This window comes from Chiloscyllium plagiosum, unplaced genomic scaffold (assembly GCF_037043375.1).
Source record: "Chiloscyllium plagiosum isolate Xiang-an unplaced genomic scaffold, Cpla_swu_hap1 HiC_scaffold_35, whole genome shotgun sequence".
Lineage (NCBI taxonomy): Eukaryota > Metazoa > Chordata > Chondrichthyes > Orectolobiformes > Hemiscylliidae > Chiloscyllium > Chiloscyllium plagiosum.
Genome location: NW_028270173.1, coordinates 24967339 through 24994603, shown reverse-complemented (window position 1 = coordinate 24994603; position 27265 = coordinate 24967339). Strand labels below are relative to the sequence as shown.

Sequence of the window (27265 nt, the reverse complement as noted above, 5' to 3'; positions counted from 1 at the left end):
TTGTTTTGTAAAAGGAAACTTGCGTTTGACAAATGTATTAAAATTCTTTGAGGATATAACAAGCAAGGTGGAAATTCCAGAATCAATAAATGTAATGTATCTGGATTTTCAAAGGCATTCATAAAAAGCTTACCACACAGATTAAAAAAAATCATTGAGTAATGTATTTAGCAAGCATGTATGTGCAACAGGCAGTGAAGAAGATAGTTGGTATGTTGGCTTTCATAGTGAGAGGATTGGAGTACAGAACCTTGGTGAGACCACAGCTAGAGCAGTTTTGGTTCAGCAGACTGACTCCTGAGTTGGTAAGATTGACATATAAAGAGAGATTGGATTGGCTAGAACTATATTCACTGGAGTTCAGAGAATGAGGGAGGATCTGATGTATAAAACTCTGACAGGACGAGACAGGCTAAACATGGAAAGGATGTTCCCAATGACAGGGAAATCCAGAACTAAGGATCACAGTCTAAGGATGTAGGGTAGGGCACTTCAGACCGGGATGAGAAATTTCCTCACTCAGTTGTTGCATCTGAGGAATTTCTGCCATAGGAAGTGATCCAGGCCAAAACATTGAATGTTTTCAAGGAGTTAAATGTGGTACTCTGGGCTAAAGGGATAAAAAGGTATGGTGGGGGAAAACAGGGAATGGAGTTGGATAATCCATGGTGATCATATTGAAGTGCTCCAAGCAACTCGATGGGCCAAATGGCTACTGTTCAAACTGTAACTGTCACATGAAGGAATGGTCAAAGATTTGGCAGATGGTGTACAATGTGGGAAAGCAAGGTTGTGTGGATTGGCAGGAGAAAGCAGAAAACAACAGAATACTATTTCAGAGAGACTGCAGAGAATTGTGGGAAGGAGGAATCTGGATGTACCTGTTCGAGACGATTAATATTTAAAGATTCATTCCAAACCTCAGTAATTGACTGAAAAGAACTTTGCCATAAGATTTCCTTTTTTAAAAAATAATTTATTGCAGATACAAAGGTGAGTAAACAAAGTACCAAGAATATTTTAAAATTATATAGACCGACTGAAATTCACTTCTACCTTTTTAATTCGATCAAGCCTAAACTGCGTTACAGTTCTCTGTAATTCAAGTCTCATCTGTATTCCAGCTTTGGTCTAAGATTCAACTTTACGAAAGGATCCTTGCATTATCATTTACCAAAGCAGCAAAAATAGTGGTAATCCTCAGAAATCCAGAGTTTCACCTCCCATTTCCCATTTTGAGGATTTGGGAATGGAGTTGGGTTGAGATTATGGAAGCAGCTGGTCATTTAAACTGTAGAGTTCATCCAGCACGGCTTGATTTTGCTGAGGTATATAGGTCTGATTCTCAAAAGGTTCCCACATTTTCCTGGTTATTAAATTGCAGGATGAGTGCAGCATCCACTTATTCCAGAAGGATCCATGACCACAGCACAGTGCCTTCCATTTCACAGTTTAACTGGCTGCCACAATGGCTTTAGATACTTCAGTGTCTTCCATTGGTTTATCTCAATATGTTGAAGTCTTAGAGTTCTGTGGGGCAACAGGACAGAAAAATGCCCTTCAGCCCATTGAGTCTGTGCCAGTCCTAAACAAGCACTTGACCATTCTAATACCAATGTTCTTGGTCCATAGCTTTGGTATCTCAATACTTCGCAAATGTTATGATGGTTTCTGCCTCGACCATCCTTACAGGCAGCAAGTTCCAGATTCCCACTATCCTTTGGGTGAAACAAAGGTTTCCCTCATATCCTCTCTAAACCTTCTATCCCATTCCTTAAATCCATGATTCTCCCTGGTCATTGATCGCTCTGACAAGGGGAAACGTTCCTCTCAGTCTACCTGATCTATGACTTTCTGTATCTCCGTCATCTCCCCGCTCAATCTCCTCTGCCCTGAGGGAAACAATCTTAATCTGCCTAATCTTTTTTCATAACAAACTCTCCAGCAGAGGTAACATCTTGGTAAATCTCCTCTGCACCTTCTCCCATGCAATCCTATCCCACCTATAATGTGGATTCCCAAATTGGATATAATACTGTCTTGTATTATATAGCTCCAGTGTAACATTCCTGAATGTAAACTCTATGTCTCAGCTAATAAATGCAAGTATCGCATACATATTCTCTTATGGACCAGGCCAAGCCCACCCCACTACCCCCAAACCCCACCCCACCTCCCCCCAAACCCCTCTCCCCAAACCACCACCACCCCACCTCCCCCCAAACCCCTCCCCCCAAAGCACCACCCCACCTCCCCCCACCCCCTCTCCCCCTGCATCCCTCATCCCCACCCCCTCCCACCCTCTCCACACCTCTCACATACCCTCTATACCCACCCCCATCCAACCCCTCATCCCCATCCGCCCACACCCCTCCACCCCCTCATCCGCACACCCCTCCACCCCTCCAACCACTCATTCCCACCCCCCACACCCCTCCACACCTCCCATGCCCACCCCCTCCTCATACCCCCTCCCACCCCCCTCCTCATCCCCCTCTCACCCACTCCACATCCCCTCCACCCCCCTCCACCCCTCATCCCCACCCCCCTCCACCCCCCATCCCCACCCCCTCCACCCCTCATCCCCACCCCCCTCCCACGCCATCCCCACCCCCTCCACCCCCCATCCTCACCCCATCACCCCCCTCCACCCCCCCATCCCCAACCCACATCCCCACCCCTCCCACTCCCTCCACCCCCCATCCCCACCCCCTCACCCCCTCCCACCCCCATCCCCACCCCCTCACCCCCCTCCCACCCCCTCCAACCCCCATCCCCTCACCCCCCTCCAACCCCCATTCACAGCCCCCTCCCACCGCCTCCAACCACCATCTCCACCCCCTTCCCACCCCCTCCAACCCCCATCTCCCCCCCCCTCCACCCCCTCCAACCCCCATCTCCACCCCCTCCAACCCCCATCCCCACCCCCTCCACCCCCCATCCCCACCCCCTCCACCCCCCATCACCACCCCCATCCCCACCCACCTCCACCCCCATCCCCACCCCCTCCACCCCCCATCCCCACCCCCTCCCACCCCCCTCCACCTCCATCCCCACCCTCCTCCACCCCCATCCCCACCCCCTCCACCCCCCATCCCCACCCCCTCCCACCCCCTCCACCTCCATCCCCACCCTCCTCCCACACCCTCCACCCCCCATCACCACCCCCATCCCACACCCTCCACCCCCCATCACCACCCCCATCCCACACCCTCCACCCCCCATCACCACCCCCATCCCACACCCTCCACCCCCCATCACCACCCCCATCCCACACCCTCCACCCCCCAACACCACCCCCATCCCCACCCCCCTCCACCCCCATCCCCACCCCCCTCCAACCCCATCCCCACCCCCCTCCAACCCATCCCCACCCCCCTCCAACCCATCCCCAACCCCACCCCCCCTCCACCCCAACCACCCCCGTCCACCCCCATCCCCACCTGCAGCCCCCATCCCCACCCCCAACCCCCTCCACCCCCATCCCCACCCCATCATCCCCAACCTCCTCCACCCCCATCCCCACCCCCATCCCCACCCACCCCCCTCCACCCCCCGTCCCCACCCCCCTCCACCCCCCATCCCCAGCCCCTCCACCCCCCATCCCCAGCCCCTCCACCCCCCATCCCCACACCCCACCCCCCTCCAACCCCCATCCCCACCCACCATCCCCCCAACCGCCATCCCCACCCCATCCCCAACCCCCTCCATCCCCATCCCCAACCCCCTCCACCTCCCATCCCCACCCCCCTCCACCTCCCATCCCCACACCCCCCACCCCCCATCCCCATCCCCCCCACCCCCCATCCCCACCCCCTCCACCTCCCATCCCCACCCCCTCCACACACCTCCACCCCCCATTCCCCACTCCACCCCCCATCCCCACCCCCCTCTCCCCATCCCCACCCCCCACCACTCCCCCTCCCCACCACCCTCCCGCCATCTCCACCCCCCTCCACCCCCCATCCCCAATCCCCTCCACCCACCCATCCCCATCCCCCTCCACCCCCCATCCCCACCCCCCTCCACCCCCCATCCCCACCCCCCTCCACCCACCCATCCCCATCCCCCTCCACCCACTCATTCCTATCCCCACCCATCCCCATCCCCCTCCACCCACTCATCCCCATCCCCAACCCCCTCCACCTCCCATCCCCACCCCCCTCCACGCCCCATCTCCACACCCTCCACCTCCCATCCCCACCCCCCTCCACACACCTCCACCCCCCCATCCATCCCCCTCCACCCCCCATCCCCACACGCCTCCACCCCCATCCCCACACCCCTCCACCCCCCATCCCCACACCCCTCCACCCCCCATCCCCACATCCCTCCACACCCCCCATCCCCACCCCCAATCCTCTCCACCCTCCATCCTCATTCCCCTCTCCCCATCCCCACCCCCCTCCACTCCCCCATCCCCACCACCCTCCCACCCATCCCCACTCCCCTCCACCCCACATCCCCACTCCCCTCCACCCCCCATCCCCAACCCGTCCACCCCCCATCCCCACCCCACTCCCCCCAAACCCCACCCCACCTCCCCCCAAACCCCTCTCCCCAAACCACCACCACCCCACCTCCCCCCAAACCCCTCCCCCCAAAGCACCACCCCACCTCCCCCCACCCCCTCTTCCCCTGCATCCCTCATCCCCACCCCCTCCCACCCTCTCCACACCTCTCACATACCCTCTATACCCACCCCCATCCAACCCCTCATCCCCATCCGCCCACACCCCTCCACCCCCTCATCCGCACACCCCTCCACCCCTCCAACCACTCATTCCCACCCCCCACACCCCTCCACACCTCCCATGCCCACCCCCTCCTCATACCCCCTCCCACCCCCCCTCCTCATCCCCCTCTCACCCACTCCACATCCCCTCCACCCCCCTCCACCCCTCATCCCCACCCCCCTCCACCCCCCTCCACCCCCCATCCCCACCCCCTCCACCCCTCATCCCCACCCCCCTCCCACGCCATCCCCACCCCCTCCACCCCCCATCCTCACCCCATCACCCCCCTCCACCCCCTCCACCCCCCCATCCCCAACCCACATCCCCACCCCTCCCACTCCCTCCACCCCCCATCCCCACCCCCTCACCCCCTCCCACCCCCATCCCCACCCCCTCACCCCCCTCCCACCCCCTCCAACCCCCATCCCCTCACCCCCCTCCAACCCCCATTCACAGCCCCCTCCCACCGCCTCCAACCACCATCTCCACCCCCTTCCCACCCCCTCCAACCCCCATCTCCACCCCCCTCCCACCCCCTCCAACCCCATCTCCCACCCCCTCCAACCCCCATCCCCACCCCCTCCACCCCCCATCCCCACCCCCCTCCCACACCCTCCACCCCCATCACCACCCCCATCCCCACCCACCTCCACCCCCAACCCCACCCCCACCCCCACCCCCTCCCCCCCCCATCCCCACCCCCTCCCACCCCCTCCACCCCCATCCCCACCCTCCTCCCACACCCTCCACCCCCCATCACCACCCCCATCCCACACCCTCCACCCCCCATCACCACCCCCATCCCACACCCTCCACCCCCCATCACCACCCCCACCCCACCCCCCTCCGCCCCCATCCCCACCCCCCTCCAACCCCATCCCCACCCCCCTCCAACCCATCCCCAACCCCACCCCCCCTCCACCCCCGTCCACCCCCATCCCCACCTGCAGCCCCCATCCCCACCCCCAACCCCCTCCACCCCCATCCCCACCCCCACCCCCTCATCCCCAACCTCCTCCACCCCCATCCCCACCCCCATCCCCACCCACCCCCCTCCACCCCCCATCCCCACCCCCCCTCCACCCCCCATCCCCAGCCCCTCCACCCCTCATCCCCACACCCCACCCCCTCTTTCCACCCCCCATCCCCACCCCCCTCCACCCACCATCCCCATCCCCAACCCCCTCCACCCCCCATCCCCACCCCCCTCCAACCCCCATCCCCACCCCCCTCCAACCCCCCATCCCCACACACCACCCCCCAACCGCCATCCCCCACCCCCCCATCCCCAACCCCCTCCTCCCCCCATCCCCAACCCCCTCCACCTCCCATCCCCACCCCCCTCCACCTCCCATCCCCACACCCCCCACCCCCCATCCCCACCCCCCCACCCCCCATCCCCACCCCCTCCACCTCCCATCCCCACCCCCTCCACACACCTCCACCCCCCCATTCCCCCCTTCCATCCCCACCCCCTCCACACACCTCCACCCCCCATTCCCCACTCCACCCCCCATCCCCACCCCCCTCTCCTCATCCCCACCCCCCACCACTCCCCCTCCCCACCACCCTCCCGCCATCTCCACCCCCCTCCACCCCCCATCCCCAATCCCCTCCACCCACCCATCCCCATCCCCCTCCACCCCCCATCCCCACCCCCCTCCACCCCCCATCCCCACCCCCCTCCACCCACCCATCCCCATCCCCCTCCACCCACTCATTCCTATCCCCACCCATCCCCATCCCCCTCCACCCACTCATCACCATCCCCAACCCCCTCCACCCACTCATCCCCATCCCCAACCCCCTCCACCTCCCATCCCCACCCCACTCCACGCCCCATCTCCACACCCTCCACCTCCCATCCCCACCCCCCTCCACCTCCCATCCCCACACCCCTCCACACACCTCCACCCCCCCATCCATCCCCCTCCACCCCCCATCCCCACACGCCTCCACCCCCATCCCCACACCCCTCCACCCCCCATCCCCACACCCCTCCACCCCCCATCCCCACACCCCTCCACACCCCCCATCCCCACCCCCAATCCTCTCCACCCTCCATCCTCATTCCCCTCTCCCCATCCCCACCCCCATCCACTCCCCCATCCCCACCACCCTCCCCCCCCATCCCCACTCCCCTCCACCCCCCATCCCCACTCCCCTCCACCCCCCATCCCCACCCCGTCCACCCCCCATCCCCACCCCTCCACCCTCATCCCCACCCTCCTCCCACACCCTCCACCCCCCATCACCACCCCCATCCCACACCCTCCACCCCCCATCACCACCCCCATCCCACACCCTCCACCCCCCATCACCACCCCCATCCCCACCCCCATCCCCACCCCCCTCCAACCCCATCCCACCCCCCTCCAACCCATCCCCACCCCCCTCCAACCCATCCCCAACCCCACCCCCCCTCCACCCCATCCACCCCCGTCCACCCCATCCACCCCCGTCCACCCCATCCACCCCCGTCCACCCCCATCCCCACCTGCAGCCCCCATCCCCACCCCCAACCCCCTCCACCCCCATCCCCACCCCCTCATCCCCAACCTCCTCCACCCCCATCCCCATCCCCACCCACCCCCCTCCACCCCCATCCCCACCCCCCTCCACCCCCCATCCCCAGCCCCTCCACCCCCCATCCCCCATCCCCACACCCCACCCCCTCTCTCCACCCCCCATCCCAACCCTCTGCACACCCATCCCCATCCCCACCCCTCTCCCCACCCCCCTCCACCCACCATCCCCATCCCCACCCCCCTCCACCCCCCATCCCCACCCCCCTCCAACCCCCATCCTCACCCACCATCCCCCCAACCGCCATCCCCACCCCCCCATCCCTAACCCCCTCCACCCACCATCCCCACCCCCCTCCACCTCCCATCCCCAATCCCCTCCACCTCCCATCCCCACCCCCTCCACCTCCCATTCCCACCCCCTCCACCTCCCATCCCCACCACCCCCACCCCCCCATCCCCACCCCCCCACCCCCCATCCCCACCCCTCCACCTCCCATCCCCACCCCCTCCACCTCCCATCCCCAACCCCCTCCACCTCCCATCCCCACCCCCTCCACACACCTCCACCCCCCCATTCCCCCCCTTCCATCCCCACCCTCTCCACACACCTCCACCCCCCATTCCCCACTCCACCCCCCATCCCCACCCCCCTCTCCCCATCCCCACCCCCCACCACTCCCCCTCCCCACCACCCTCCCGCCATCTCCACCCCCCTCCACCCCCCATCCCCACACGCCTCCACCCCCATCCCCACACCCCTCCACCCCCCATCCCCACACCCCTCCACCCCCCATCCCCACACCCCTCCACCCCCCATCCCCACACCCCTCCACACCCCCCATCCCCACCCCCAATCCCTCTCCACCCTCCATCCTCATTCCCCTCTCCCCATCCCCACCCCCCTCCACTCCCCCATCCCCACCACCCTCCCCCCCCCCATCCCCACTCCCCTCCACCCCCCATCCCCACTCCCCTCCACCCCCCATCCCCACCCCGTCCACCCCCCATCCCCACCCCTCCACCCTCATCCCCACCCTCCTCCCACACCCTCCACCCCCCATCACCACCCCCCCATCCCACACCCTCCACCCCCCATCACCACCCCCATCCCACACCCTCCACCCCCCATCACCACCCCCATCCCCACCCCCATCCCCACCCCCCTCCAACCCCATCCCACCCCCCTCCAACCCATCCCCACCCCCCCTCCAACCCATCCCCAACCCCACCCCCCTCCACCCCATCCACCCCCGTCCACCCCATCCACCCCCGTCCACCCCCATCCCCACCCCCAACCCCCTCCACCCCCATCCCCACCCCCTCATCCCCAACCTCCTCCACCCCCATCCCCATCCCCACCCACCCCCCTCCACCCCCCATCCCCACCCCCCTCCACCCCCCATCCCCAGCCCCTCCACCCCCCATCCCCACACCCCACCCCCTCTCTCCACCCCCATCCCCAACCCTCTGCACACCCATCCCCATCCCCACCCCTCTCCCCACCCCCCTCCACCCACCATCCCCATCCCCACCCCCCTCCACCCCCCCTCCACCCCCCATCCCCACCCCCCTCCAACCCCCATCCACACCCACCATCCCCCCAACCGCCATCCCCACCCCCCCATCCCTAACCCCTCTCCACCCACCATCCCCACCCCCCTCCGCCTCCCATCCCCACCCCCCCCACCTCCCATCCCCACCCCCTCCACCTCCCATCCCCACCCCCCACCCACCCCCCCCCCACCCCCCACCCACCCCCCCCATCCCCACCCCCTCCACCTCCCATCCCAACCCCCTCCACCTCCCATCCCCACCCCCTCCACACACCTCCACCCCCCCATCCCCCCTTCCATTCCCCACCCCCTCCACACACACCTCCACCCCCCATTCCCCACTCCACCCCCCATCCCCACCCCCCCTCTCCCCATCCCCACCCCCCACCACTCCCCCTCCCCACCACCCTCCCGCCATCTCCACCCCCCTCCACCCCCCATCCCCCATCCCCACCCTCCTCCACCCACCCATCCCCATCCCCCTCCACCCCCATCCCCACCCCCCTCCACCCCCCATCCCCACCCCCCTCCACCCACCCATCCCCACCCCCCTCCACTCACCCATCCCCATCCCCACCCATCCCCATCCCCCTCCACCCACTCATTCCTATCCCCACCCATCCCCATCCCCCTCCACCCACTCATCACCACCCCCAACCCCCTCCACCCACTCATCCCCATCCCCAACCCCCTCCACCTCCCATCCCCACCCCCCTCCACGCCCCATCTCCACACCCTCCACCTCCCATCCCCACCCCCCTCCACACACCTCCACCCCCCCATCCATCCCCCTCCACCCCCCATCCCCACACGCCTCCACCCCCATCCCCACACCCTCCACCCCCCATCCCCACACCCCTCCACTCCCCATCCCCACCCCCTCCACCCCCCATCCCCACACCCCTCCACACCCCCCATCCCCACACCCCTCCACACCCCCCATCCCCACACCCCTCCACACCCCCCATCCCCACACCCCTCCACACCCCCCATCCCCACACCCCTCCACACCCCCCATCCCCACACCCCTCCACACCCCCCATCCCCACACCCCTCCACACCCCCCATCCCCACACCCCTCCACACCCCCCATCCCCACCCCCAATCCTCTCCACCCTCCATCCTCACTCCCCTCTCCCCATCCCCACCCCCCCTCCACTCCCCCATCCCCACCACCCTCCCCCCCATCCCCACTCCCCTCCACCCCCCATCCCCACCCCCCCATCCCCCATCCCCACCCCCCCATCCCCACCCCCCACCCACCCCCATCCCCACCCCCATCCCCATCCCTAACCCCCTCCACCCCCCATCCCCACCCCCCTCCACCCCCCATCCCCACCCCCCTCCACCCCCCCATCCCCACCCCCCTCCACCCCCCATCCCCACCTCCCTCCACCCACCCACCCCCACTCCCCTCCATCCACCCATCCCCACCCCACTCCATCCACCCATCCCCACCCCCCTCCATCCACCCATCCCCACCCCCCTCCATCCACCAATCCCCATCCCCATCCCCCTCCACCCCCCATCCCCATCCCCCTCCACCCCCCATCCCCAACCCCATCCCCCTCCACCCCCCATCCCCACCCCCATCCCCCTCCACCCCCCATCCCCACCCCCATCCCCCTCCACCCCCCATCCCCACCCCCATCCCCCTCCACCCCCCATCTCCACCCCATCATTCCCACCCCCCAACCCCCTCCACCCCCATCCCCACCCCCTCCACCCACCAACCCTCTCCACCCCCATCCCCACCCCCCTCCACTCCCCATCCACACACCCTCCACCTCCCATCCCCACCCCCATCCACACACCCTCCACCTCCCATCCCCACCCCCCTCCACACACCCTCCACCTCCCATCCCCACCCCCCTCCACACACCCTCCACCTCCCATCCCCACCCCCCTCCACACCCCATCCCCACCCCCCTCCACACCCCATCCCCACCCCCTCCACACCCCATCCCCACCCCCCTCCACACCCCATCCCCACCCCCCTCCACACCCCATCCCCACCCCACTCCACACACCTCCACCCCCTCCACCCCGCATCCCCACACCCCTCCACCCCCCCACCCCCCCACCCCCCATCCCCACACCCCTCCACACCCCCCATCCCCACCCCCAATCCTCTCCACCCCCCTCATCCCCATCCCCACCCCCCTCCACCCCCGTCCCCACCCCCCTCCACCCGCCGTCCCCACCCCCCGTCCCCATTCCCATCCCCCTCCCCCATCCCCTCCCCCCTCCACACCCCCATCCCCACCCGCCATCCCCACCCCCTCCACTCCCCCATCCCCACCCGCCATCCCCACCCCCTCCACTCCCCCATCCCCACCTACACCCCTCACCCAACTCCACCCCCTCCCACCCCCTATCCCCAACCCCCTGCCACCCCCATCCCCACCCCCCTCCACCCCCTATCCCCACCCCCTATCCCCACCCCCCCTCCACCCCCTATCCCCACCCCCTATCCCCACCCCTCTCCAACCCCTATCGCCACCCCGCTCCACCCCCCATCCCCATCCCCCTCCACCCGCTATTCCCACCCCCCTCCAACCCCTATCCCCACCCCGCTCCACTCCCTATCCCCATCCCCCATCCCCACCCCCCTCCACCCGCTATTCCCACCCCCCTCCACCCGCTATCCCCACCCCCTCCACACCCTATCCCCACCCCTCCACCCCCTATCCCCACCCCCTCCCACCCCTATCCCCACCCCCTCCCACCATCTATCCCCACCCCCTCCCCCCTCCATCCCTCATCCCCCCTCCCCCTCCATCCCTCATCCCCCCCTCCCCCTCCATCCCTCATCCCCCCTCCATCCCTCATCCCCCCTCCACCCCCTCCATCCCTCATCCCCCCTCCACCCCTCATCCCCCCTCCATCCCTCATCCCCCCTCCACCCCTCATCGCCCCTCCACCCCTCATCCCTCATCCCCACCTCTCATCCCCACCCCCCTCCACCCCTTCACCCCTCATCCCCACTCTCCATCCCTCATCCCCTCCACACCTCATCCCCACCCTCCATCCCTCATCCCATCTACACCTCATCCCCAACCTCCATCCCTCATCCCCTCATCCCCACTCCCACTACCCCCACCCCTCATCCACACCCCTCTCCCACCCCCTCAAACCCCCCTCCCACCCCCTCCACCCCTCATCCATACCCCCCTCCCACCCCCTCCACTCCTCATCCCCACAACCCCCCACACCCCATTCCCACCCCACCCCTCCCCACCCCCCCACCCCCCATCCCCACCCCCCTCAACACCCCATCCCCACCCCCTCAACCCCCCACGCCCCCATCTCCACTCCCCCCACACCTCCCCACCCCCCATTCCCACTCCCCCCCACCCCACCTACCCCTCCCTACCCCTCCCCAGCCCACCCCCCCACTCCATCCCTCCCCACCCCCACACCCACCCCCCATCCCTTCAACCCCCCACCCCCACCCCTCCCCACCCCCATCCCCATCTCCACCCCCCTCCAAACCTCCCCACCACATCCCAATCCCCACCCCCTCCAACTCCCCACCCCTCCCCACCCTCCTCCACCCCCCTCCACCACATCCCCACCCCCCCTCCAACCTCCCTCCCCACCCTCCTCCACCCCATCCCCACCCCCCCTCCAACCCCCCTCCCCACCCCTCTCCACCCCCCCATCCCCACCCCCCCCTCCCCAGCCCTCTCCAACCCCCATCCCCACTCCCCTCCAACCCCCCTCCCCACCCCTCTCCACCCCCATCCCCACCCCCCTTCCCCAGCCCTCTCCACCCCCCATCCCCACTCCCCTCCCCACCCCCATCCCCACCCCCCTCCAACCCCCTCCCCACTCCTCTCCACCCCCCATCCCCACCCCCCTCCACCCCTCATTCCCACCCTGCATCCCTCATCCCCTCCAACCTCATCCCCACCCTCCATCCCTCATCCCCTCCACACCTCATCCCTCATCCCCTCCACACCTCATCCCCACCCTCCATCCCACATCCTCACCCTCCATCCCTCATCACCTCCACACCTCATCCCCACCCTCCATCCCTCTTCCCCTCCACACCTCATCCCCACCCTCCATCCCTCATCCCCTCCACACCTCATCCCCACCCTCCATCCCTCATCCCCTCACCCACTCCCCACCCCCTCAAACCCCCCTCCACCCCTCATCCCCATCCCCACCCCCCTCCCACCCCCTCCACACCTCATCCCCACCCCCCCACCCCCCCTCCCACCCCCTCCACCCCTCATCCTCACGCCCCCCTCCCACCCCCTCCACCCCTCATCCTCACCCCCCCTCCCACCCCCTCCATCCCTCATCCCCACCTCCCCTCCCACCTCCTCCACACCTCATCCCCACCCCCTCATCCCTACCTCCCCATCCCCACCCCCTCATCCCCACCTCCCCATCCCCACCCCCTCCAACCCCCTCATCCCCACCCCCTCCAACCCCCTCATCCCCACCCCCTCCAACCCCCTCATCCCCACCTCCCCATCCCCACCCCCTCATCCTCACACTCCCCTCATCACCACCCCCCTCATCCCCACCCCCCACCCCCTCATCCCCACCTCCCCATCCCTACCCCCTCATCCCCACCTCCCCATCCCCACCCCCTCATCCCCACCCCCTCATCCCCACCCCCCTCATCCCCACCCCCTCATCCCCACCCCCCCTCATCCCCACCCCCCCTCATCCCCACTCCCTAATCCCCACTCCCTAATCCCCACCTCCCCACCCTCATCCCCTCCACCCCTCATCCCCACCTCCCCATCCCCACCCCCCTCCCACCTCTCCATCCCCACCTCCTCTACCCCTCCCACCCCCTCCAACCCTCCCACCCCCTCCACCCCGATATCAGGAAATTTCTGCAAAGACATTCATTTCAAGGGAGTTTTAATTAGCGAACTTGCTCACTGGAATTTCGAGATTGTAGTTCCACACATTCATCCTATGACAAAAAAAATACAATTAATTATATGACCTTATACACATAAATTAGATGTACTGAAAAGAAAAAGAGAGAGGCTGCCTGTGTATTTCTACAGAATAATAACTGCTGAACAGGCACAGTATATCAATCGAAAACCATGTAGAAATCGAGATTTGTGTTAATAATAAAATACCTGCCGTGCATCATTAGGTGTTGGTTTTCTGTTTATCTCCTTATTTGGGTCTGTAATAAAACAAAGATCATTTGTCATTCCCAGTCACTGGATACAGAATAACATTGCAGGCCTGTTGTTGACCTCAGTCTATCATAATTCCCCATCCCAATTGCTTCCCCATTGTCACATCCTGCTTTCTGTTTCCCCCAATACCCAGCTTCCTGCTCAGACCCACCTATGTGACCTTCATAATGATCCCAACTGGCTGGGTCTGAAATACTTCCTGATATTTGTTTTCTAAATCTTCCCTTCACACCCCGGAACCCATATCTTAAATCCCTGCCACAGGTTTGCTGCTTGGAACATAAGTATTTATAAATATAGATTAAGCTCTATCTGAATCACCTCCGACTGTGCGGTCAGTGCTGCGATCCAATGGCATTACAGACTCACCACCGTGTCAGTCTCTACCTGCTGGTCTAGACCAGTCCCAGACACTGCAGTGCGATACCCCCTGCCATGGTTGAGAGTTGTGGAACAAACAAAGTATCTCTTTCACTTCCATGAGGTCCCCTCTCTGCTATTTCTTCTTCAGGTTCTGCACACACCACCACCATCAGGTCAGAACTTTGTGCCCTTAGCTCCCACACAGTGATGTTGTGTGAACATCAAGGGATGGGATGGGATGGTTCATGTAGTGGTGAGATTTCCTTGTCCCTCTTCCCAGTTTAAACATTAACGTGGTGGCAGGAACCTCTGGGTTTTCCCTATCACTGCACGCCTTAGAAAGTGGGCAGACCAATGAATACTTGGGTACAGTTCATACTTACAGCACCACATTGCGATATAAACCGCAAAGATGAGAAGACCGATGCCCAATATTGGGCCCACCATGCTCCATGTTAATGAGGTAACACTGCAACCTTGATCTGAAAGTGTACAACAGTGAACACATCGAGTTAGTTCACACTAATCACCACTTATCCAATGGGCATTTACACAGCACCGGCAACTGCATGGAAAGTCTGCAGCAAGGACACTATGTGCAGGGACATGCGCCCAGTTTCTGGATTAGACTGGAATGCAGGAGGTGGGAAATGTCTGGAAATGGGGCTGTTGGAGCAGACGATGGAGCTGCTGAAGCGGAAACAGTCCTCTGCTACAGTTTGTACAGAGTGTGTTGCACTGTCTCCAGGTGCTAACCAATGAGAGCACACCATACTGGGATGTTGGGAGCTGAGGACCTGTGAGTACGGGAGCAGTCTTCAGGGAAGGGAGGCAGGGACAATGGGGATGGGGAAGGAAAACAAGGACTCTGGGTAAGGCAGAGGTGACACGGTGGGAGTCGGGGGGCTCTCCTTGGCCATAAAAGAAAGAGCGCAGGTGCATGGGACACTATAGGCCTGACAGGACCTGTCTGACCCACAGTTCCTGTCGATTAGAGCTGGGTACAACAGAGCATCATGGAGATGAGGTTGGTGATGATGCCAGTGTTTGGTGGTGATGGCGCTGTGGGGAGAGTGCAGGGTGGTAATGCCAGCATTTTGGTGGCACTGTCGGGCGAGTGCAGCCCTGGGTCATTTTTACTGCGCTCGGATTAGCCGGCTGTAAATGAAAGCTCATGTTTGGAAATGTCTGATTGTACAGTCAGGGATCATCACTTAGAGACAAGCAATGTGAAGCTCTGGTCTCCAGTGGACACTGGGCACAGAGCTGCGGTGACCCTGAGAGGGGGCTTAGACTGGAAATAGCTGAGGGGAGGTCTAGTGTGGGCAGTGTGGTCAAACAGTAACAAGGATGAGCAACTGGGAGTATAAGGGAGAGCCAGCCATACCTGCTGTGCCATGGGCTTAATGGCAGCTATGCCAGTGAGGGTGCAGTGCCACAATGCCAAACCTGTGTGGGTGCACTATAGCCTGTTAAAGAATGTCTGGGGAGGATACTCTGGAATTACTGTGTAACTGAGTTGCTCTGGGAGCAGTGAGTGGTCAAAGGGGTCAGAAAGTGGGTGGAAGGTATGCCACAGGGGCCGGGCTGGGGAGTTAATGAGGTGAGTTTGGTAAGGTCTCATTACACCTTGCAGTGAAAATCCCAACAGGACCCTCACTCAGCCACATACAGGTAAGGTCCAGTCCAGTGTCTCAGAATCCCACTCCCCACCCCATTCTCACTTCATGTCCACGCAGTGAGGGAGAACAGCCCAATCCAATGGGTGGGAAACCCCTGGGATCGGGTAAAAGGTCAGATTGATAACCTGCGTAAGGCTGCTCTCCATTGGCTGCAGTACTGGTGATATTAACATAGTCTCCTCAGAAGGTCAGTGATTGGCCATCAGCAATGGGAATCCAGCCAATCTTATTCTCCCGAATCTGGACAGACCAATGGCAGGAGTCAATCTCTCTGAAATATTCTGAACAGTAATGAAGAGCTGACAGTAAAACTCACTGTTCTGACGAATCTCCTCCACCAGGATGGTGATTGAGATGACAATCACAGTTAAAGAAATCAGGGGGGGACTTCCATCAAGTAAACCTCGAAAACCTGTGAAATATAGATGTCATGATGAATTAGGCGGTGTTTGTTTTTAATACTAGAAAGATTTTACCATAAAGAAATCATACTTTACCTGCGTTGTGTAGGAATGTCTTCATGCACAGACAGTCCATTTTCCAAACATTGATCGTGGCAATCACAGCAAACACCAGAACGATGGAAACAAACAGTAATGTCGCTAGAGGCACAATCGTAACACCTACAGCAATGATCCAAGTGGTTACGGTTATGGACAAACATCTCATTCAAACCACCAGATTAAACAAGTCAGACACACACTGTGTTAACCTACACTGGGCCACATAAGTCTTCTGGGGCTGCATTAGCATAGTTGCAATTATTTCTCAGTTTCACTCGTCTTGAGAAAGATACATGTTGGTCAACAAAGCGTGACATTTTTCAATGATAAATGATGATCTTTATTGACAGAAAAATAATCAATCAATTAAGATGAGGTGCAGCAAAATTCACCAGAGTATTCTGTAAAAGACTAAGGAGTGAAGTTATAACTTTGCTATAAACACAGTTAATACATGAAAGAAAGAATTGGAGGGATATGGGTCAAATGCAGGCAGGCGGGACTAGTTTAGTTTGGGAACATGGTTGGTGTGGATTCATTGGACTGAAGGATCTATTTCCATGCTGTATAACCCCATGAAGATTTTGTCTGGTCTCTTTCTCTGTAAGTGACATTATAAAAACAGTGGGAATACTCCCTCTGGTCCCTCCATGTCAGTGAAATAAGTTATAGGCATAGATTAACTAAATTGCTTTATATAAACCACTGATGTAATCATTTGACAGCTGCAAGTAAATCTGACATTGTATGCTGTCAGGAAGATGTCAATGTTACTCGTGAGTACATACTGACCTGAATTTTTTTATCTTGTACTCAGCAATTTGCAAGAACACAACCAAACCAATAGTTGTCGTATACAAGAGGAAGGTTCTGATTGCTTGCATGTTGATTCTGAGTGGGAGCCATGCTGCCATGGACAATGCAGCAGTTTATGATGATTGTTAACTGCTAGGCTCTCTTTATATTGTAAGCCAGAATGATTGACTGTGAGTGATCAGACAACTGTGCTGGGAAAATAGCCAGTCACTGGCTGTCACCTATTTGGTGGAGTTAAAACAGGTGCTGTGCATGTACAGGGTCTTTAGGTCTGCAAAGAAAAGGACTCTAAGCATTCCTATATGAAACTTCTAATACATCAAGTACTCCACACAGTGAGCCAGTCTGACAATCATAACTTGGTTGCCAATGTAATTCTTCAAGCACTCAGGATTATCCAGTGAACTTTGTCCAGTTTCAGAATCACATCTAACATCAGACACGGTGTTGAGAGTTTTGGAAACATGAGCTGTTGGGTAGAGTCAGTACCTCACTTGTCATGAACAGCCGAAAGGAGAAGCTGTTTGACATGATCCCCCAGTATCTGACATACAGCCTCTAGTTGCCATCACACCAGCACTAAAATTCAGATACCACATTACTCATGTATGGTAGGCAGAATGTCTCATTGGTTTGATGGCAGCATCCTGTTGGTGGTAAACATCAGTTGTGTTTTTCTGCATATTAGCCCCGTGAAACAGCTAGCTTTGCCTGTTGCTGATAGGTTTGAGATACCTCCAGGGTCATTTGTGGTAGACAAGGCACTTTAAGGTCCAGAATGATCACCTTTATGATTTACATGAGTTTGTGTGACATATCGTGAGAAATGATCTGATTGGGGCAGCCGTTATCCTGCGGGGTGGTTTTGAATGCACCTTAGCTCAGCATCCAGCTTACACAGTGAAAAGGTGCCTCTGACTGCATTGTTCAGGCCAATCTTACAGCGCGAGAAACCGCAGGATTCCCAATAGGTCAGCTGACATGTGACATAAAGTTTGCCCCACGCCGATTTCTTTACTCAAATATATTAAGGAAACCAAAACTGTTCCGATGCAAACGTAAATTTGATGCAGGAATGACCCCAGTGAGACAGCGAGAAATCTGACACGCAGTTGCAGGTTCAAATACTGCACTCTGATCATTTAAGTATCAGAAATGTTGGCTTTCCTCTTCACTGGGAGGTCTTGTACGGGTGAAAACTGAAAGCTTTGACAAAATGCATTTTTTTCCCAGCCATACTCAAGTTGTGGATTACTGAATAACATTTTGAATATTTTACACAGACCTACCTTGAATACAAAGCCAGGAAATGAGGGCAATGAGAATGGCAATAAGAGAAATATTATTACCAGCGAATAAGATCAGGAAAAACTTCAGCTGTGCTATGGGAAAAGAAATAGAACATTAGCGATATTTGAAGTTCACTTTACAACAGGTCTACCATTGGGAGGGTGAATGACACGTATATTAATAGACACAGAGTGTAACTGGGAACAATGATGATCTCTCAGTTTGACAGATAGCAGGTAATACTGGGCTGTCATTGGGAAAACCAAACACTTGTTAACAACCACAGCCCAGGATAGGAGAGTGAGAAAGTTCAATTAGCTCACTCTCACTTGGGATAAGAAACATCGAAACCGCGTACAGTTACATAGAACCTGTGGACACTCGCCTCAGATTATTAATGACAAAATAAATTTCAAGTCTTGAGATCCTTCAAGTGATATAACAGGACTAACTCTATCAACAAACACATTGAGTTAGATCCCATCTACCATTCCCGGACAAAAAAGAACAGGAAACGACATCACCACAGGAAATGACATCACCAACCCAAAGAAACATAAATAGAAAGTAGGAATCATGTAAACGCCTGAGGCCCACTGAAGATGTTACCTCGTAGGGTGACAAAACATCTGGAAATGAACTTCCCAGCTCAGTGAGCAAACCTACATCCAGGACTGACTTTACAACAGCCAGTGTCATAATGGAGCCTCAACCATTGGCCATGTGTATGGGAAGCTCTGGTTGGTTACCCACCATTTCAACAGTCAGGTGAAGACTTCCATTAGTGGTTCACCTCAAACAATGGCTCAAATTGCTTCCAGGAGTTCCTGCTGTTTATAGCTCCCTATGGTGCCTCCACTTACTGAAGTGGCAAGCAAAAGTTCAAGATAGCATTAGATCCTCATGGAGTCACAATTACTCAAAAAAGTTGGAAGCCTGAGGACTGAAGCAGACTAGAATTTAGCTAAATAACCAAAAGATGGATTTAGGGAGGAACAATAGACTAGACTATGAGAACAAATTTGTAAGAGATACAAACATTTCTTTAAGGACTATATGTAAAAAAGAAAATGATTAGCGGTCAAATGTAAGCCCCTTACAGCTTGAAAGGGGGGAATTGATAATAGAGACCAAGGAAATGGTCTACTCTGTCTTTAAAGTGATATGATAGGACTGTAATTTCTGTAAATAGAACATAACCTCAATCCTTACAGAAGAAAACATTAATAACTCCCTAGAAATGTTGGGAAGCTTTGGTCTACTGGGATGGAAGAATTAAAGAAAATCAGTAATAGCAAAGAAAAATAGCGCTGGAGAAATTATTGGGATTGAAAGCTGATTATAGAGGAACCTTGATTATCGGACATTCAATTATCCGAATTTCTGATTATCTGAACAAAATCCCAAGATCCCAATGCTTGGCTAAACTGTGTTATTCAGACATTCAATTATCCAATAAAATATTTCCCGTCCATGTCGTTCAGATAATTGAAGATCCTCTAATCCCCAGGGCCCAGATAATCCAAGGAAGGGACAATGGAAACTGCAGATACAGCTGTTACTATGTCCCAAAATTATGGAGACTAGAACAGTCCCAGCATGGCAAACATAACCTCACTATTTAAAAAAGGAGAGATGGAGATAGCCAGCAATTACTGACTGGTTAGCCTAATTAATAGCAGGGAAAATACTGGATTATAAAAGTATTGAGTTATAAAGAGTACGATAACAGGACACTTAGAAAGCACTAACAGGATTAGACAAAGACAACAGATCCCATCTACCACCCCCTGAGAAAAGGAACAGGAAGTGACTTCACCACAGGAAATGACAGCACCAACCCAAAGAAACCCAAACATATAAATAGAAAGCAGGAACTTTCAGCGGTGCTTCACCTGAGGCCCACTGAAGATGTTACCTACTAGGGTGATGAAATGTCTAGAAATGAACCTCCCAGCTCAGCAGCAAACCTACATCCAGAACCTCAACCTGAGCTACAAGTCTTCTCAAAACTCGCTAACAATAAAGATTTCTGAAACAGTAATCAGATTTGATAAGCTCCTGGTGTTTTTTTGAGAACATTAATTGAATAGACAAGCGATGATGAGTGCATGTGGTGTACAGTATTTGGATTTTCAGAAAGCTTTTGACAAAGTCCTAAACGAAAGGTTTTTGTTTTGTTTTTGAAGAGCATGGGCTTTACTGGTGAAGTGGGCATTTACTGTCCAAAGGTCAGTTAAGAATCGCCAACATCACCGTGGATTTGTAGTCACATGGAGGCCAGTATCAGGTCAGAATTACAGCTTTCCTTCCCCTAAAGGAGGTTAGTGAACCAATTTAGCTTTAACAACAATCAGCAGTAGTTATGTGGTTGGCATTAGGCTAGTTTTACTCGCAGCATTTTAATAGATGGTGAAATTTCACCATCCAACACACTGAGATCGGAATCAGACTCCAGAACAATTCCAAGTTTGTTGATCACACAAGCCTAGGTGGGAGTGGAGTGGAAAACAGGACATAAGATTACAGGGTGATTCAGACAAGTTGAGTCAGAGGGCAAGGATATGGCAGGTGCAGTGTATTGTAGGTAAGTGTGAAGTTGTCTTCTATGGAGAGTAAGCAGAAAAGGGGAGTGGAGGTTGTGATGAGATCAGCCATTGAATAGTGAAGCAGGCTTGAGGGGCTCAATTTCCTACTCCTGCTCCTCATTCTTATGTTCGGCAGGAAAAACAGATTGAAATGGTGATAGATTGGAGAATGCTGAAGTACAAAAGGCACATGGGTATCGTTGTGCAGGGATCACTGAAAGCAAGCACACTCGTGCAGCAAACAATGAGGAAGGCTGATGTTATGTTGGTCTTCACTACAAGAGGGTTTGAGGGTCATCATGATGATCTGGGTTCAAGGCAGATTAAAGAGGCACCAAACTACCTCACATGACCCTTATCCAGTACCACACACACAGCCAGAGTGGAAAATACCACAAAGTACCAGGAGTGATCATCCAGGGAAAAGAAACTCGAACAGTTTCCACACCCCTGCCACTGCCCTTGATTGATTGGCAGAGATGGAAATTAAAAGCAGTTTCCTGGAGGGTCAGACCGGAATGCGGAATTACGTGGAGTTGAGACACAGAAAGCTGCCCCAAATCCTGAAGTGAATTATTAAAAGAAACTTCCACCCATTTAACTCTGTTTCCGTCTCCACGGATATGGTCAGAGCTGCTAAGCCTGCCCTGTATTTTCTGTTTTAACTCGAACCCTGAGCTAACTTCAAACAAACCTCTGACACCAGGTCCAAGAGAAACTGCTCCCACCCCATGGGTGCAATGGAGAAGTCTGCCCCCGGTTCAAGGGAGACTCCTGCCAAACCTGGGATCCTTGGAATTCCCTGCCATCACCAGCCAGGAGAAAGATCAAAGGAGACCGTGATCCACTTGGCAATTCTCTGGATTCTGACTGCATGTACTTGTGGACACAAGGGAATTGAAACTGCCCACTCACTGGGTGTTCCCTCCCAGTCCTCCCCTTTGGGCTCAGGAGAGATACTGGAATTAATCTGAGGCTTCACTGTAAATACAAGGTGAACAAAGTAAACATGGATGATAATCACACTGACAGGGCAAAGGGATAGTGGGACATTGATCAGTCTCTTGACATAAGTAACTCATTTTGGTTAAAAGCACAAGAGTAGTCAAAAATAACTTAAATATTGAATGCAGGTTCAGATTTACTGACAGATACCTTGTTTACTGAGTTGTTCATTCAAACAGCACTGCAGCATTAATCTAACAAGAGAGACCGCAGAGAGTACCAATCCTACGATGGCTGCAGCAATAATTATGTATTGCTCTGATGCAATGCCTACAAATAAAAATTTGACAATTAACAGAACAGAACACATGGAACTAGAAGTAAAATGACATGAAGGCAGTCAATTATCACAATGTTACAGAAAGCCTTGAGCGATGGGAATCTGCCACCTCGACCCAGGTCTGATCTATAGGCAGCTTCACACCCAATAGAATTGACTCTAATGTTCCTTAAAAAAACTGAATTGTCAGTGCAAATAAGAACTGGTGTCATTTTTACAAATTAAGAAAAAGACAATTAATTTGAACTTGAGAAGTTCATCATTGCAGTTAGCTAAAGAGAAAATAGGTAACTTGTATTCATATAGTACCCTTCACAACATCAGATGGCTTCATTTGGACAAACACATACGAGAGGTTTTTCAAACTCTGGCCCTAGTTCCAGGAGAACCATGTGTTTAGCTTCAACTTCTAATTGCTTTCTGCAAATAAACTACTGCTTTACATGAGACAATTGCATGGCAAAACCAAAGCAACAATATCGATAATCTCACAAGAATTAAGAGCAACAAACTGTCTATTCAATTGCTCCAAAATTGCAGTAGGCTCAGGATCCGACCTGCGTTAATTTCCAAGAATTTTGTCAGCGCTAAAATGACACACACAGTCTCAATTGAAAGGACAAGATGGAACAGACTGATAGCAAAATGATCTACACCACACTTGGTCTGAAGTGTACCAATATCTTTGATTTAATCCACCTACCCTGCTCTATTGCCTCCACAAACAACTGTACTGGAAAGAATATTCACTTGAAAAACAGCCACTCTATAAAGTTAAACTGAAGCAATTACAATTAAGGATACTGCTAAACAGTAATGTTCCCTCTGAAAGTAAAGACTTTACTGTCACACGAGGGACTGGAGTAGTGCTGCTCAAATGAACATGATTAGATCAACAAAATACACACTCTGCCCACTGATTATTCTGAACGTGGAGCTATAGGACCAGTCAGTCCACATGACTTGACAACCACACTCAAGGGTAAGTTACTGAGACTCTTGTCGAACTTGTGTAATGGTGGTGACCTGCCTGATGATCTAGACAACAGATTTTGTCCTTGTGGCTCACTATGTCCACCTGTTATGGGCTACCCAAGACACACAACGTCCCTTTACACTCCACTCAGTCTGTGACTAACTCTGCGTAACATGAATTTGCCAAGTGACTGCGTGAGCTGCTACAACAAATTTGAAATGGGTTTGGCACAGATAGAATGACAGATACCTTCATGTTCACCAAGACCATACATAGAAAGAGCAATAGCACATCTATGTGATCTTTGAACACTGCCAGCTTGTTTATCAACAGACCACCCAAAGTAGCCATTAATATTTGCACCATGTAATTATACTGTAGCAATCTAATGTACCTTCTGTGTCTGAGTCTGTGCTCAAACTCCTGAACTGAGCAACCCGTACCATTAAGCTGAGTTTCTGTGACACTAAGTACAGACTGATAGATATTGTTGCCATGGAATCCCCTGTAGGCCCAATTCTTGCTAACGTCTGTTACAATACATATTAATCACTTAGATGAGGCTAGTTGATGTACTCCAACTAGAGCTTGTGGACAACACAATCTGCAGATATGGACAGCGGGCAAACGCTTGGCAGATGGAATACAATGTAGAAAAATGTGACTTTATTCTTTGGCAGGAAGGAGAGGAGTTGAATATTTAAATTGAGAAAGACTGAAGAAAGCTACAACACAGATAGTTCAAGATCATAGAATTCCTACAGATCATCGAAGTGGCAGATCATGGAATCCCTGCAGTGTGGAAACAGGCCCTTCGGCCCAACAAGTCCATTCTGACCCTCCGAAGACTAATCCCCAGATCCATCCTCTTTACTGTATATTTACCCCTGACCCATGCACCTAACCTACACATCCCTGAACATAAACAATTTAGCATGGTCAATTCACCTAACCTGAACATCTTTGGATTGGTTCAAAGTATCTTTCATGATAAAAATGGATGAAAAATCTGTTAACTCCTCTGCCATTTTCTTTTCCCCATAACAGTCTCCCCAGATTCATTTTCTGAATAGCCTATGTTCACTTGAAGTCTTCCGTGTTGCGTATTTAAAGAAGCTCTTACTGTCAATTTTCACATTTCTTGCCAGAATTCCCTTATAGTTTATTTTCTTACCATAAATAGTTACTATGTAATCAGCCTGGCGAGAGCTGACGGGATTGATTACAACGCACGTATACACCCCACAGGTATTCTTCTGAGCATTCGGGATGATTAGGCGTCTGTTCCCATCTACTAGCAAGTGATTTTCAGAGATGTTCCCTCCATCTTTCTGCCATTGATACTCCTGAGGCTGGCCGGAAACAACACAGATCAGCATGATGGTGGAATGGAGGCTGCTGGAGTTGCTGAATATCGAGGGTTGTGGTAGCTCATCTGAAAGGGGAAGGAGGTAAAAGAACTTGTGATATTGAAATCTCCATTTGCAGAGAAAATGACTGCACAACTTAGTAGGAAATGTTTTCAAAAGCATTATGCAGCACTTCATTACATTGAAAGCACTTCAGTTATTTCACATTCACATTTAAACATGCAATGCTTAGGTGACTGACACAGTTGCAAATTTGTCCACAGCCCTGTCTCATAATGCATTTTAAAATGAGTTAGAAGACAGTGGACAAAACTAGACTTTTCTGTACTTTGTAAAGTGTGGGATGCACTTCCCAGACTAATACTACAGCACAAAGTGCCCAGTCCTTTGAGCTAATCTGTTTGCACTTTCATCATTTACTCATTTAAAAAAAAAGGTTAATCTTTTGCATCTTAACAGGTTAAGTAGGTCATTGAAGTAAGTTAAAAAGGTCAGTGGAAACACATGGACTGGCCAGTGAGAGTGTACATTATTTCAACAAGTTGGAAGTCTTACACTTCAGGACAACACCTCTACATACAAAGATTGAGAACTTTAGAGTTACATCAACTCTAAAGTTTAAAATCTGATATTGGTCCATTTTTGTTAAGAAATAGAATTAGAAATACAGCATGAAGACAAATACATGCATTTAGCTTGCAGGTCAGGCATGATATTATTGAAAGGTGGGAGAGATTTGTAGGAACTCATTGCCTTAATCAGTTCCTCTATTCCAATTTCTTATTTTCCACAGGATGTGGGCATCAGCATGACATGATACCCAGCCTTAATGATCATTGAGTAAATGGTGGAGAGCTGCTTACTTGAAAAGATACAGTCCACCTGGTGTAGATCCCCCCACAGTGCTATTTGAAAGAGAGGTCCAGGACTTTGAACCTGTGACAGTGAAGGAATGGCAATATAGTTCCAAGTCAAGACAGTATTTGCCTTGGAAGGGAACTTTAAGGTAGTGTATTGTATCACATCAAACTTAAGAAAAAGTTGTGCAAAGCCAAGTAGGTCAGAAGATTAAATAGAATATAAAAAGAAGCAAAGAATAACCAATTAACCTCGTAAAAAAAAATCAGAACGCATGAAAAGCAGGCCAGAAATATTAAAACAGATAGTAAGAGTTTCTATAAATAGAAAAAGAAAAAGGAAATAGGTGAGTGAGTGAGTTAGAAAAATACTAGAGAATTAATAATGGAAAATCAAGATGCGATAGGTGAATTGAATAAGTATTTTGCATTCACCTTCATTGTTAAGCATACAAGTAACATTCCAGAAACAGCAATACCTCAGAAAATGGAAGGGACTGAGGAAGATCACAACCTTCAGAGAAGTGGTACTGAGTAAATTGGTGGGGCTGCAGGCCAACCTGTGCCTGGGTCCTGATGGACTTGATCCTTGTAGTCAAAGAAGAAATGGAAAGTGAGGTAGTTGATGCATTAATTTTAATTTTCTAAGACTCTCCTAATTTTGGGACAGTCACATTAGATTGAAGGGAGTAAATATAACTCATGTATTGGTGGGCAAGTGCTTGGAGGGAGTCCTGACGGACAGAATGTACATGTATTTGGAAAGGCAAGGATTCATTCAGGATAGTCAACATGGCTTTGTGTGTGGGAAATCAGGTCTCACAAACTTGATTCAGTTTTTTGAAGAAGTAACAAAGAGGATTGATAAGGGCAGCGTGTTAGATGTGATCTATATGGACTTCAGTAAGGCGGTTGACAAAGTTCCCCATGGGAGTTTGGTTAGCCAGGTTAGATCTCACGGAATACAGGGAGAAATAGCCATTTGGTACAGAACTGGCTCAAAGATAGAAGTCAGAAGGTGGTGGTGGTGGTGAACGGTTGTTTTTCAGACTGGAGGCATGTGATCAGTGGATTGGTGCTGGGTCCACTACTTTTCATCATTTATATAAATGATTTGGATGTGAGCATATGAGGTATAGTTAGCAAGTTTGCAAATGACACCAAAATTGGAGGTGTAGTGGACAGTGAAGAAGGTTACCTCAAATTACAATGGGATCTTGATCAGATGGGCCACTGGGCTGAAAAGTGGCAGATGGAGTTTAATTCAGATAAATGTGAGGTGCTGCATTTTGGGAAAGCAAATATTAGCAGAACTTATGCACTTAATGGTAAGGTCCTTCGGAGTGTTGCTGAACAGAGAGACCTTGGAGTGCAGGTTCACAGCTCCTTGAAAGTGGAGTCGCAGGTAGATAGGATAGTGAAGGAGGCATTTGGTATGCTTTCCTTTATTGGTCAGAGTATTGAGTACAGGAGTTGGCAGCTCATTCTGCGGCTATCGGAAAGATGTTGTGAAATTTGAAAGGATTCAGAAAAGA

At 54.5% G+C, this 27265-nt stretch overlaps 1 protein-coding gene across 1 annotated transcript in view; it reads right to left on the bottom strand.

Annotated features, from left to right (window-relative positions):
- Positions 1 to 955: 955 nt before the first annotated feature.
- The window catches only part of LOC148140472 (uncharacterized), a 43657-nt gene continuing 17347 nt past the window's right edge, over positions 956 to 27265 (bottom strand). The window contains exons 4-12 of the mRNA XM_087979397.1: positions 24678 to 24938; positions 22398 to 22517; positions 18654 to 18746; positions 16543 to 16668; positions 16362 to 16457; positions 14747 to 14845; positions 13935 to 13984; positions 13726 to 13759; positions 956 to 1530 (exon numbers count right to left, since the gene is read on the bottom strand). Of these exons, the coding sequence (XP_087835523.1) occupies positions 1523 to 1530; positions 13726 to 13759; positions 13935 to 13984; positions 14747 to 14845; positions 16362 to 16457; positions 16543 to 16668; positions 18654 to 18746; positions 22398 to 22517; positions 24678 to 24938 (887 nt within the window). The 3' untranslated portion in view covers positions 956 to 1522. The remainder of the gene's footprint in view (positions 1531 to 13725; positions 13760 to 13934; positions 13985 to 14746; positions 14846 to 16361; positions 16458 to 16542; positions 16669 to 18653; positions 18747 to 22397; positions 22518 to 24677; positions 24939 to 27265) is intronic.